At 37.7% G+C, this 15,112-nt stretch overlaps 1 protein-coding gene and 1 long non-coding RNA gene across 2 annotated transcripts in view; one reads left to right on the forward strand and one right to left on the reverse strand.

Moving 5' to 3' along the window:
* The first annotated feature begins 205 nt into the window (after positions 1-205).
* LOC136851152 (uncharacterized) lies at positions 206-4,153 on the forward strand. The gene is made up of 3 exons (XR_010856790.1): positions 206-1,007; positions 1,310-1,500; positions 2,978-4,153. It is a non-coding gene; the product is annotated as an uncharacterized lncRNA (long non-coding RNA).
* A 7,027-nt stretch (positions 4,154-11,180) lies between these two features.
* The window catches only part of Atg9 (autophagy-related protein 9), a 60,115-nt gene continuing 56,183 nt past the window's right edge, over positions 11,181-15,112 (reverse strand). Inside the window, exon 2 of the mRNA XM_067125242.1 lies at positions 11,181-13,573. Within this exon, the coding sequence (XP_066981343.1) occupies positions 11,720-13,573 (1,854 nt within the window). The 3' untranslated portion in view covers positions 11,181-11,719. The remainder of the gene's footprint in view (positions 13,574-15,112) is intronic.

Genomic DNA, 15,112 nt, shown 5'->3' on the forward strand with positions numbered 1-15,112 from the left:
TTGGGAAAGCAAAAATGTTGAAAAGCAATATATATATGCATATATATGCAAATAGTATATATATGCATATATATATACATATATATATTATTACAAACATCCTCTGATCATTTGCATTTTGCTTTTCCCGTCTTGATATTTAAATATAATGTAATGTAAAATTGAAAGAAGTACTAAATGTTTTTGTAAAGTTCACTTGACATTTTCCCATGCCTTGCCCTTCCAGTAATGACAACCCAGGTGTCAAATGAGGAAATAAATTCATGACCATACCGTAAGTCATTACCAACCTCTTACCTGACTATATTAATCCTCGTTTGAGGGGAAAATAAGTTTCCCGTTGCACATTTACACGAACCCTTTGAGATTTCACACAGTCCCAATATTGTTAAACAGTCCCCAGCCAATCTTGTCACGAGAGCTCTCTGAGGACTTTCCCCCTCCGTTCAACTACCTGCCATGCCATTAAGGGTCACCTCCTTGACCTGACCCACACCTGCGTCTCCTCCCACTCAGCCTTGCCCCTCCACTCTAAGTATCTCAGTATTGTCCTCTCTCTCCCTGGAACCTTTTATTGGCCGACTTTCAACAACCTTTCCAGATACCTGGCAGGATTAGCGGCGTGCCCAAGACAAGGACAAAAGATGACCCTATTAAGAGGGAACTGTCAAAACACGACCACCGTTGGCGCCGTTTGCAGTATAAATACGAACTTCGACGGACCCTCCTTTGCTAGTGTATCTTACGACGCCTACCTGTCAAGAAGTCTGTTTGAATGGGGACTCCAATCGAGTCCCCAATAAACATCTCTCTGATGCTGTCACTCTGAAGGTGGTCCTAACTAACCGTCTTGATCTTTGAATGCCGATGCCTCTGTAGCCCACCAGTCCCCTTCTCTGCTTCATCTAATCCCTCCATGGTGGGGAACTGTACCTGACGCAGCTTCCACTGATGCCCTGCCACGGGAACCTGGCTCTGATCTCCTCAAGTCTTGTCCACGGACTAAGGTAATGTGATTGGGAGTTGTTTGTTCGACCTCACCATTTTATCTTTACCTGAATTTCCCTCCTGTTCTCCTATTCCCATATCCATATCCCTTTGTGTTCTCCCTCAGAGATTCATGTGATTTTGATTGTGGTGCCTGGCTTATTAATATTGGAATGCTAGTGTTAATTTTACGTTTGCTTTGACTATAAGTGTTAACATACAGTGAAATATTGATACCAGTGTCTTACTATTTGCATGTGTGTTCCAAGTTAAGCGTCACTCAAAGTTCCTTCATGTTTTACAACATCCCCTAATCTTGCAGACCTGTGCTGCAAGTGCCTGTTGTGTGAAATTACTGGTAGGTCAACAGTGCCATCTCCCTGCAAACTACAGGTGCCATACCCGGTCAAGATATCCGGAATCCCAGTGTGGTCCTTGTCTTGCTTGTTGTACCCCATCCTGTACATTCTAAGGATCCTATCCCATACTTGCGACGTGTATTAGCCTAAGAAGGTATAGTTAAAACGCTTGCACTTGTGTGGCACTCTTCCTTAGTGATTGTGATCTTAGTACAGTAATTTGAATAGTACCACGGAGCTGCTGTGATACCTTCTGTAAATATTTCCTCTTCTCATAGTTTAGTGGACAATCTAAGTTTGCCTTAAACCCTTATTTGGATGGTATTTTGAGTATAGTCGCTACTAAACTTTCTGTTCACCGAGCGTAGCCCCCTTCTTTAATCAGTTGCCGTTATCTAGGTCATAATTAGAGCCATCCCTTATCTCCACGGCTGAGCGAACGTGACAACATTCATATAAATGCATGTTTATTTATTGATTTACGTTTGCGTTTCCTAATTCTATCCCTTTATTTCTGCATAAATTCGGACACCAGGAGACATTCAAGTGATTCGGAACAGGGGGGCTATTGAAGAACAGGATACGTCAAAGTAACTTCCAAACCTGATCTATAAGAAAACCAAAGCAAATTTATATATATATATATATATATATATATATATATATATATATATATATGTGTGTGTGTGTGTGTGTGTGTGTGTGTGTGTGTGTGTGTGTGTGTGTGTGTACTTATGCTTCTCTCAGACGAATTTTTACAAAGTAATATTCTAAAATTTGTCCTCTGTTCCCTGTCTGTCTTTTGCTAGAAGTAAGACCGGTTTGCTCTTGATACGTTAATCACCCAGCATCACTATATAGCTTCTTCCAATCTTCCCTTGTCCGGCCCCGGCTCCCCCTCAGCCCCCACTCCTTTTTCCCCCTACATTTATACCCAATTGCATGCCATTAGGGCCACCAGTCCGTGTGAAGCGATATATAACTAAATTCTTATATAGATCTCTGATCATCTACCATATGCATACACACATGTATAAATATATACATACATATTTTATGTATTTATATATATATATATATATATATATATATATATATATATATATATATATATATATATATATATATATATATATATATATGTGTGTGTGTGTGTGTATATAGTATATATAAAATCGCTTTGGTTTTCTTATAGATCAGGTTATAAAAGTTACTCGGACATATTCTGTTCTTCAATAGTCTCCCTGTTCCGAATCACTTGAATGTCTCCTGGTGTCCGAAATCATGCAGAAATAAAGTGATAGAATTTGGAAACGCAAACGTAAATCAGTATATATATATATATATATATATATATATATATATATATATATATATATATATATATATATATATATATATATATATGTGTGTGTGTGTGTGTGTGTGTGTATATATATATAAATGTTTGTATGGTCATGTGTACACGAGCGATTGCAAACATACACAAGCAAATCAGATGCACAAAAATGCGATGAAGCATGTGCTAAGCTACATCGCTTATCTCATTTTATCTCTCTCATACGAGTTTATTTTTATTATGAAGCTAAAAAGAAAAGAATTTCTATAAATTCTATTTTCGGTATTTCAAGACCGTCCTCGATGCTGGCCAAAGGAGCAACTTGAAGGTTCTCCTCGATCACCACGCAATTGGAGGAGGGTTCCTTCCGGATGGATCTGGGCCAAGGCTATCCCCAGCCTTTGACCCAGAAATGACTCGTGGATTTTATTCCGTAGCCCAGAACAAAGTGACAATAACTACAAGATTCCAGGAAGCCTCTGGCTATGGTCAGTCTGTGCAGTTTTTGAAGCTCGAGGAAATTTGTATAGTTGGATAGTTTTGGAGTCCCGAAAAAGTTCGTGTAATTGAAGAGATTGCTGTTTTTTTATCCTCGAGAAAGTTTGCATTGTTTTTGAGGTGTATGTTATCTGGGTAGAATGAAATTGCTACAGTAAAAAAAATGAAGTCAAATTGCAATTAGTACCCTCTTCTGTTGTGTCTGAGTTTGTCTGCACTGACTGTGTTTCCTTTAACCACAAATAATACGAAGACAGAGACTATAGTTCATCTCCAGGGGGTGGGACGATAATTGATGTCAGACACTTGATGCATAATTGTCGACTCCTTTCTTTCTACCTCATGAGTCATTTTTACAATTTGGTAGCTATTTCAGGAAGACATTTATTTCTTGTACGTATTAATTAACTATAAATCCAAATTAACACCAAACTCTAAGTCCCAAGGGTATGAAATGCTGATCTTTAAAATTAGGATCTAAAAATGCGTAGTTAAACTTATCCGGTTTCCATGACCCTTGAGACAGATTCATGTTAGTCTCCTCCGTGTATCTGACCTTTGCAATGCCGTGTACTGCCATAAACGGTTTGCGATGCATTCTAATTTATACTGTGCATGTTATAATTAAAAACAACAGAATTTTGTTGGCGTTCAGTTTTTTTTCTGGGACAACTTTTATTTCCTGTGAATCCCTCATAAGAATTTTATTACACCCCTCGAAAGGAGACAATCATTGTGTGTGTGTGTGTGTGTGTGTGTGTAAGTGTAGCCTACACACGCAAATAACGCGGATTGTGCATAGGCAGATTATTATTTCAAAAAACATAGTCATTCACATTTACAAAGGCTTATGTGCATAAACACACATATAACCATTTTGCAGAGAAACACATCCCCAACCACTCCACCTGTGAAAGAAAAAATTATTCCCTTCTATGGCGAAGCAAATCAACAAGATAAATAAGGTAGATAAAAAAAAAATAAAAAGATTCTGGATGACAGTAACATATAGGGGCATTTAAAAGGGAACCGATGCGGTTCATAAATTATAAATGGAAAAGAATACTTTCCTGGAGAAATTGGCCAATTAACTTTCAATTCTTTGCCCCAGTTCCATCAAGCAAGCGAGCCGCCGAGCGAAAGTAAACATATTCGTTGTTCTTTTTTTTTATCCAAGGAGAGCAGACCTGTAACCGTTCGCTTTAATATTTGCGCAACCCCTCGAAGGGAAACCTCATTAGACAGGTATCAGTTGACTGAAACTCTGTCTAAATATGGTAGCGGCAGAGTATGCGGTTTATCATAGCAATTCAATTTGAACTTTTCTGCAGCTCGAGTTCCTAAAAATGGAAATCTTCTTAACAGTAAACTTTTAGGGTTCTGGTGAATTCAGGCTGATCGCTCAAAGTACTGAAATGAACCGAATTTGCATTGACAGCAACTTACATAATTATTCTAAAAATACTTTGCCTCTCATTTCGTCATTCAAAAACTTATGTAATTCGTAAAATAGAAGGCAATGAACACGTATATTTAAAGAGTATTCATTTATTTAACATTTACACAGAAGATTACTTTCCATCGCGTACAGTACTTACAAACCCATCTCTGATTCCAGTTAATGTTATTTCATATTTGCCTTGCAGCCTAAATATTATTATTATAATGAATCCATAATGAAATTTACTTTCAGCTAGTAGAGAATTAGTCGAATATTGATCTTTTCTGAAATATTTTCAAAGCCGTATTATTGGAAAGAAAATAAAATAAATTGCGGGCTCTATCTGTCCATATATACCTATAAAAGTTAAAATATGGCTTGTCCAATGAGTTTGTGCTTCTAAAAATACAATTAAATTTCATTAAGTAGATTGCATTGCTTTAAATTGAAAATGGTGGAGATTCTAATTATTTATGAAGTTGTCTCTGGTCAAATAACCTATTCGTTGGAGACAATGGAAATCAAACACTCCCAACTTGTAACATTAAGTTCGGATAAAATTCTAAAAGCAGTCAGTCCATCATTACGTACACTGCCTGATTTCGTTAATGTAGAGTCAATATATGGACAGTCTTCATATCAGATCGAAAACATCTTGTATTTTACCTTTACATTATCTAGGGGGGGGTTTTCCCGTTTAAGCGTTAATCACATACCACACCTCAGATCATTATTGACTTGGTGATGGGTATCACACACTCTATTTTTATGTTGACTTTATAATTTTGTTTCCATCTGGCTCTTCAAAGTACATGGTAGCTTCTTTCTTCTTTTTTTTTGCTTTCTTTTATATTCTAAGATGGTTGAAACCTACCAATGTGCCTCTAGTTGTAGGAAAGTTAAGAATCCGCTGGGCATGTCACAGGTTTAATGCTGTGAAAAATGATAGTAAAGTCTCCCGTGAAGAAATTGAGATTAATGATAGTTAACCATTTGTTAACATAATTAATTAACAAGATATATAGAGTGCTACCAAAAGCACTATCTGGTTGTGTTGGACTAAACATTATCTGCAGGTGCCATATGTAATTAAGAAGTTTGTTAATGAATATTGGCACGCTCCGAATACACGTCCGGCTTCTGCAATTTTTTCAACAAAGTATCACCACATTGTACCGAACGCCTTTTGAACACCGGAAGAAATTCCCTATAATGTCTTTGTTTACGTTGAAATCTCTAAGAACATAATCCAAGCAGGTAGCCGAGTGGATACATGGGGAAAATATGGTCAGGATGGATGCATTATATGCAATGGTAGGAAAGACTGAGTCTATGCTGGAAATGAGGGTTTAAGCACACATGGACTTGACCTACATTGCCATAGTTTTGTGAATTTGTGGTGTACACAAATCCACAAAACCATGGCAATGTGGGTCAAAGCAGCTCCAATGTATTTTGAATAGGTCGAAATGCGCACCACCCATTGTTGAAGCTGTCTTGGATGTAACCAGGCAGATCTAAAATTTGATGACAAGTACTTGACCATTTTCGATATGCATACTTGCTGTGAAAGATGGAGTACTTGAATAAGGATTTAATTGTCAACTTTTGGCAATTTTATGGATGTTTATTCTCATGAGTTCAAAAGACGCCACTGTGAAGCACCATGTTCCTTGGCCTAAGTTTATTATTATTTCTCAGCTGTTGGGTTTATATATAAACAGGGAGTCCTGAAAGTCTCCACACTACCTCGAAAATCTTTTACATAATGGAAGGCAAAAAGCAAATTCCTTCAAATAACTTGCTTCATTTCTATGTGAGCTCCATTTTTCAGACATAGCAGTCCATGACTAGAATCACTCCAAACACGTTCCCTGTATTATTATTAAAATAATTTAACCAGACCAATGAGCTATCAGCTCTCATAGGGCTGGCCTGAAGGATTAGAATGAATTGAATTGAATTGAATATAGAATTTAGGCCAAGGGCTGGGACCTATGAGGTCATTCAGCGCTGAAACGGAAATTGACTCAATTGCTTGGAGAGGGTGGAAAGTAGTCTGGAAGAAAGAGAATATGAAAGGAGGTACAGTAAAAGGGACAAAAGGGGTGCAGCTAGAGGCCAAAGGCACGCTTTAAAGAACCTTAAGTAATGCCCTCAGTGCACTGCATGAGGTGCACTGAAGGCACTAACCACCCCCACCCCCACAAGGGGACATGTTCCTGTAACGCAGCTTCAGTAGTAGTGCTGTAAACATCAGTTAATCTTTCTGTTCATGTTCAACTTTCATTTGACAGTTCTATCTTTAACTAATTCCCATAGAAAGTAATATTTGGTGTACAAGGCAGCCAGGGAAATTGGTCAGCCACACACCAATCTAGGAACTGTCTTGACCTTGTATTCACAAATGTAACAGGGATTGAATCTTGTGGAGTAGGTTCGCCAGTGGTTTCATCTGATCATTGTTTCATTATAAGGTTAATGTGGGATGGATCAGGTTGTTCCTAATGTTGACTTTTTCAGAAAGATATACTTGAAATCCTAGTCCAATTTAGGATGGTTTCACTGTGATCTTATTCAGGGCAGGTGAAGCAGTATTTACAGAAGTCCGAATATTACTGAATGTTTAAATGATTGCCTTAAGACTATTATTGAGAAGAGAATTCCTTCTAAAATCCTTGAGTTTCATCTTGAAGATAAGTCATGGTTTAATATTGCATAGAAGCTTGTCTACCATGAAAAAAAATAGCTTATCATTTATGGAGGAACAATCAATCGAACTTTCTGTGGTGTAATTTAAATGAACTTAAAAATCAAGCTCAGCTTTTCTATGAGGAGTTATAATGAGGGGGTGAAGGAAATTTTGCCCTCCAGTGGTGATGACCATAAGTGGTCGTCTCCCCTCAAGTCATCACTCTCTGGAGTTGATTATAGCATGCCTTCCTTTGTCGAATCTGATGGAACTGCTGTATATTGCCTTAAACAGAGGGCAGCACTTTTGGTTCGTCTTTGTGAGTAGTATGGTGAGCCCTACGGCATTGCATCAGTCATTCTTTCCAGAGCCTAAGTTGTGTTAATGGTCTTCAGGTCTAGTTAGGTCAAAACTTTGCTTCTGGGTCTTGATAGTTATGGCAGTATAAAAAGATTGGAAAGATCCCAGTAGGGTCTACTGGGATCTTTCCAATCTTTTTTAAAAAGACTAATTTCATTGTTCCGAAGATTACTACTATTTTCAGAAGATTAGTTGGACTTCCAAGTTTCCTTGTTTGGATGAAGTCCAACATAGCTGCATTACCTAAGGAACTAAGTCCATCCTCAAGCCCTTCTGAATATGGGCCAAACTCAATTTCACCTGTTTTATCGAAGGTTATAGAGAAGCTGCTTTCTAAGCATCTTTGTAGGTTTATTGGAGATGACAATCTGCTCCTAGCATTACAGTTTGGGTTTTGTGAAGGCCTTGGTACTTGTGATGCTTTCTTGTCAGCATCTACCATCTTGCAGAGTGCTCTTGATATGGGTGCAGAGGTATGAACAGTCAGTCTACTAGATTTTAGTCCAGCTTTTGACATGTGAATCATGAAGCATTTATGTACAAATGAAGATTATTGGGAATTGGTGGATCTCTTATTAAAATTTTAAATAAACTTTTTTTTTTTAAATAAGCAGAACCCAAAGGGTCTGTGTTGATGGTCAGTATAGGAGCTTTAGTAATGTCATTTCAAGTGTTCAAGGTCGTGTTCTTGGACCTTAAATATATATTACCTATACTAGTGAAATGTGGCAAGGGCTGGAGTACAAACTGATTGCATATGCCAATGATGCTACTCTTCTAGCTATTGTTCTTTCTCCATGCCTTAGGTCTGTGGTTGCAGAATCCTTGAACAGAGAACTGGCATGTATTCATGAGTGGAGTGGGCTTTGGGGCATGAAGCTTAACCTTTCCAAAAACTCAAAATATGACTGTTAGTCAATCCAGAACACTTGCCTTTGGATCCTGATTTACATTTAAATGGTACGGTTTTAAATGCCAGTTACTCTTTTAAGATCTTACGCTAACTTTTGATAAGAAATTGACTTTTGAGAAGCATATACATACTATTGCTTCCCGTTCCTCAAAAGTTGGTATCTCCAAAACTTTTTTCAAATCATTCAGGATGAAGCTGTTCAATCAAAGTTTTATGGCTTTCTCCTTCCTTGTTTGAAGTGCTGTTCCTCCAGTGGGGTTTTCATTCAGTTGTTGAATCTCATCTTAAACTTTTGGAATGGAATGGAATATAGAGTTTAGACAAAGGCCAAGCACTGGGACCTATGAGATCATTCAGTGCTGGAAAGGAAATTGAGAGTTGGAAGGTGTAACAGGAGGTAAACCTCGCAGCTGCACATGAAATAATTGTTAGGAGAGGGTGGATAGCAGGATGGAAGAAAGATAATATAAATGGAGGTATAGTAAAAGGAATGAAAGGGGTTGTAGCTAGGGGCCAAAGGAATGCTGCAAATAACCTTTAGTAGTGCCTACAGTGCACCCTGTGAGGTGTACTGATGACTTAACCCCCCCTGCCAGGTCTCATTGTCGTTTGTCAAGTTTACATTGTCTGCAACCTTCTTTACCTAAACTGGCTGCTTTTGCTTGAAACATCAGGCAGGCTGCTACTACAAAAAGTGTTGATTTCCAGTATCAGGTTTAATGATACTCAGTTTGCCAGAGTTACATTTTGACTACAACTAGAATGTGAAATAGTTTGCATAGTGCAGTTGTGGAATCTTCTGATCTCCTATTGTCTAAACAAGGAGCAAATTCAGTCCTGCTTTCTGCCGACACCTGAATTCAGGTGTATGATGCTATTTCTTATTCCTTCCTAGTTAATTCATCAGCTTTTCCTGTAACATATCTCTTCGCTTGCTGGTTTCCCTTGTGAGCCCTCTTGGGTTTATAGTCTGTTAACTCTGTGCTCAAGAGTTTTCAGTTGAAGATTTAAATAGAGTAATGAAAGAAAAGAAAGGAAAGGTGAAGAAACCGCCAACGACAAGCAGTCCATTTATGTAGGTTCAATGATGAAGACCAAGTTCTATGTGTGGATTACTGTACATATTACTGTGCATATATGCATACTATGTATTTATAAATATTGTCTGTTGCAAGCACATGCACACAAGCCACAACATCTGCTCCCCCCACATGCGCATATGTATATATATAGTATATATATCTCCCCGCTCCTCTTGGCATGAATTGCACGCCTCGCAGAGCTGCTCTGTATATACGTTTGCTGTATGGAATAAAGCAACCTATGAATTGGATATTATTTCTCCATCCTTGCACCCTTCTGTCTTCTCCTACAAGGCATCATCACATATCACCACTAAAAGCAAGCTTGCTGTTTCAGTTCATCCCAAATCTGTTTTAAAATGCAGAACACAGAGTAGGAGTGTGGTGCAAGATTAATGGGCATACTTCACTCGCAGTGTATCTCCTGTTCTGGAAGAGCAGCATTCATTCAGAGATGTGGAAAGACACTTTTTTATCAATAGTTAAAATGCACAACAGACACAGAGATCAAAAAGATATTGAAAACCAGAGGGCTGAGACCTATTAAGAAGTTTTACGAATTAGTTATCAGTAGCTGATAATCTTATCAATAATTTCCTGATTGGTCTGCTATTCTTATATAAAAAGCGACAGGCTCCAGTAAGACTACAGTTTGTCCTATATATGAATAATTACCACCTTACACATAGAACAGAGATAATAATATCAAAATGTTATCTCCAGTCCAAAGGTAAATCTATGGACAGAAGTTCCTTCTCTGATTTTTCCTTATGCATTAAGCATCAAAACCAGACTTCCATTTTAACATGGAATGGCATAAACGTCAAACAGCAGTACCAGAAGTAAAGCATGAAAACTCCTTGGTTATAAGAATAGCATATGGCTCCACCACAAGAGCCCCCATACAGGTACAGCCTACAATAAACAATACCTGGTACAAAGTGCTGTAGGTAGTGCTGATACTTTCCTACAGTATCCCTTGGATCCAGCTCCACTACTTTTCATTTGTTCCCTTAGATCTCTTCTCAATAAAAATGTAAGTCTCATGCTTTATCCCAATATTTGTGCCTTAACTTTATGGATAAATCACTCAAGCCAGCCCTGAATCAGTTTCCAGAGTATCAACGTTTGAATAGAAGTAATACAAAATTAACAATGCTGTACTGGTACTACTTAAGGTACAAAAGTAATCTTGGATAGCACCGTAATCATATCAGGTATTGCCGGCACTTGGAATGCCACAAAAATTATGTAAACAATTTACCTTCATCTCCACATACTGAATTCATCAGTTTCATCATGGCATACAGACCTGCAAGAGCCAAACTGTGTTTATCAGTAATCTCAAGTGCACATGGAGTCACATTATTACTATATCTGCAACTGCATTACTGCAGCACTGTACTCTGACGGTAACATTGATGGCTGTCCATCTACTCTACAATCCGTTGCAATAATTGTATCTATCCAATTGAGTGGCTTAAAAACATGAACAAATAAAAGATTTCAAAATCACAGCATCATTTAATAAACTTACTTACAAATAAAGTAGTCATTTCACAAAGCTATAATGAAAACCTTATTCATTCACTCATTCATTAATATCTACATTAATTGAAATGGATGCATAAAATCAGACCCAATGCATTAACTTTTAAGAAAATACAAAATACTTATGATACACTTTTTACATAATAAAGCTCTCATAACACAATATCATAAAAACAGCTGTCACAATTCAAATAGTTTAAATAATAACTTAGACTTATTGGCTTATCATAAAAAACTAAAACCTACCATCAAACAAATTCAAAGGACTAGTGACCTTAGATATGCTCTCTACATGATTCTACCAGAATGTAGAAAACATATTTACAAAATTGTGCCCAAATAATTTTGGCAAATTATGTATTTTATATATCTTCATATATATGTTAAAGATTAGCAGTACAGTATATGAAATTCAATGTACTGATGATCAATTGGTTAAATACAACATCACTGATCACCTTGCTATACTGCTTTGAAATGGGATGTGTAAAGGCATATTAAGGTTCTGCGAGTAAAGGGGTGTTTTCTTGCGCTCGCTGAAATGATACGGTAGGGGTGTTATTACCACCACCAGGTTGCATATTTGAAGGCTGTCCCACAAAAGAGACATTTTGGAATGCTCCACTAGGAGGTAAAGTTGAAGGCCTGGGTGGTTGAACAGGGTTATCTGTGTAAGTGGCCCGATGACGGTGACGGTGATGGATCTCGTGCAGGTACATTGTGCTCAAGCTCATATCTATGGCAGTGAGATCTGGGGGCATCGTTGTGAGATTTGTATTCCAAATAGCTGATGGCACCGTGGAACTTGGAGCTAGGACTGGATCAATGACAGGACCTGATGTAATGTTACTAGTTTCAATTGGATCAATACTTGACTGCCCCATTGGATGCTGCTGAATGGAGGATAAAATGCCTCCAGTGGGACCATGTATTGACCCTTCTACATGAGATATATTACCTCTATAGCTTCTTGGAGACCAACATGACTGCTGAAATAGCATATTGGGCTGGTATCCTGGACCCCTCATCCACGGCGAGAACATACTAACACCTCCAACTCCCAAACCACCTGCACCACAAGAAATAGAATTCAAGGACGAATATACAACATTTTCTTCCTGAAGTGTGGGAAGGGTATTTACGTCTCTTTGTGCCTGAGTTTTCAGAGCTGTTATAAATGCTGAAGATTCCTGTGGTGGTTTCCATTTTGGATTAGTCATAGTAAAATGAAGTAGTGATAATTCTGTCTTACCCCCATCAGTTTTTGTATCTTGCTTATTGAATTCACCTTGTTCAATGTCTTCTAAAAGGACTTCAGGCTGCCAAGTTGGACTACCATGTTGTCGGACATCCATCTGGGCAAAGGAGCAAACATCACCAACACCAACTACTTCTACAGTAAAGTTTCGGAAAAAGTCAACAATCTCAAGCGCTCTATACCTTAGTTTGAAAATGAAAATGAGTGGAGTGATAATAGGTGACACCAAATCTTCTAACACATATGTTAACCTGTATTGAAACAGCTGAGAAAATTCTTGGCGAACCTTGCTAGTGTGTGCTTTCTCTCTCCAGTGATCTGGGATATAATGAACCTCACTCAAAACTCTTCTCATCAGTAACTCAGGGCAGAACACCAAATTTTCATCAGGGATAAATACAGCACATATTCCCACGCCAAGGGCAAACAAGGATCCTACAGTGATCATGTGCTCCACTAATAAAACATCTTCATCCCAAAGAGTTAACCCAGCTACCACTGCTACTACTGCTCCAAATACAAATGAAAAATGCCTAGCTAAAATGGCCATGACTGGTGAAGAGAAAATGTTCATGTACTGTGTTGCAGCCTTGTAACCCCTGCATAAGCGTGCTGATAATTCATGTTCCAGTTCATTAAAGTGTCTAAGATATACACGACCATAATCTGACCAGCGACGGCTCCCCAGACTGCCAGGTTCCCTTTTAATTGATTCTGCATAATAGAAAAAGGTGTACAAAACCTGGAAAAGAAAAACAAGGGGGCAAAAGATAAGATTGATAATGCCAACAATGAAAATCTTGTTTGAAAGTTCTTCTGCTAACTTCTGGCGATTCTCAGCTCGTTTATACTCATCATTCAGGTGCCAGTTGTTCTTGAAGGGAGAGAATGGGCCCCAAAAGAGCAACATATCAATGTTGAACCGCATGCCTTTCGTCAGCACCACAATTTCTCCAAAAAAGGGAACCTCATACTTGAGAGGCATTATGTTCTTGTTTACCATGGCAATGAAATAATTGTTGAACCGAAGAATTCTGTGGTAAATGTCGAGCTCTGTTAACACTTCCTTATGAATGCACATTCGCTGCTCAACCTACGGACAGAAAAAATGTGTTGTTAATGATAATTCCCAGACAAATGACTTTCAATTACAAATTTCAAATTTAAGAGAATTCTCAATTTCTCTAATAGACAGACATAACTTTTTAAGCATTGTTTCTTAACTGTGCAAACCATTTTATTGTACATACAGATGATGGCAGTTTATTGACATCCAGACAAAAAGAGTAACAGTAGTGATAAAGATCTCAAGTGTGTGCCTTTAATATTCTTACACATCTGGAGATGACAGGAATCCTAATGAACAATACAACTTGTTTTCCAACATTTATTAAATTAAGTAATCTTTTCCAAGTTCTGTGAAACATAATGACACAAGACAAGTGTAAATATGCATGACCTCCTGGATAAAAAGTGAAGATACCCTTGAAGACTTGTCATACAAGAAACATAGAAAATACTTGCCAAACTTTCCTCAATTCAAAGATACATTCACTAATTAACAATTATTGAAAAGCAATAATGTGTTTCACAAAAATAATTTAAAATAACTACTGTATAACTACTTAACAGCAATTGAAATGTCGTCAAATTTACATTCTTCTGAATTTTGTAATTATAAACAGCCTGTAAAATTTCATGCTTAAGGGTGATTATGCTATTTTACAATATTCATTACTACTGGCCTAGGTGGAGATACTAAGATCAGAATTTTGAGTTCACCATACTTGTTTGTGTGGTTATCCACACTGACAGATAATTCTTAAGATATTAACTTGCTCTTCCAAAACTTTGCCAGACATCAAAATCTCACAAGAATTCAGAAACACAGGAGTAAAAAGTAGTGTGAAATGAAGACCACCTTTCAAAACTAGGGGTACTCAACTGGTTTTAGGGTAGGTTGGGAAAAGCTTGTAAAGCTGCCCCACACTTTCCTGGTCAAGCAGCAATACTGCAGTCTGTGTTAGGTTAAGTTTCAATGTGTCCTTTTGAACTGCCACTGCTACACTTTTGGGGTAAAACTCATCTTCCCAAGTGTCCTTGGCATCATTCACCTTTTAATTCCCAAACCTACAGACAAAGTTTGCCACCGTGAGCACAAATAACCAACCAGAGAAAATTCCAGCTGTGATAACCTTGGCACTCCCTATGCCACATTAGGTAGGTGACAGTGCCCAAAGATGGAGTACGCTAAACCTACAACTCATGTCTGATGTGGCATTCTGACACCTGTCAGATGCAACATTTTCACATCTCATGTGAAATCATGTCTATGGTTAGGAAAATGATGAAATAACAACAATGCCTTATGAGAAAATTATGAAATAACATCTTATGAGATAATCAATGTCAAAATATTTATCATCCCATATATACTGTAAATACCTTCAACAACTACTGTACTACCTAGGTTTACAGAATTAGAATAAGGCTTCAAAATATTCATTTTTGGATACTGAAACACCGTTAAAAAGTCTCACTTTTGACAAACAATTTAGAGGTATTCAAACACGCTCATTTCAAAATGCTAGAAAAGGCATGGGATTTGAAACACTGATTGATAAATATGTCA

The sequence above is a fragment of the Macrobrachium rosenbergii genome, chromosome 23, assembly GCF_040412425.1.
Source record: "Macrobrachium rosenbergii isolate ZJJX-2024 chromosome 23, ASM4041242v1, whole genome shotgun sequence".
Lineage (NCBI taxonomy): Eukaryota > Metazoa > Arthropoda > Malacostraca > Decapoda > Palaemonidae > Macrobrachium > Macrobrachium rosenbergii.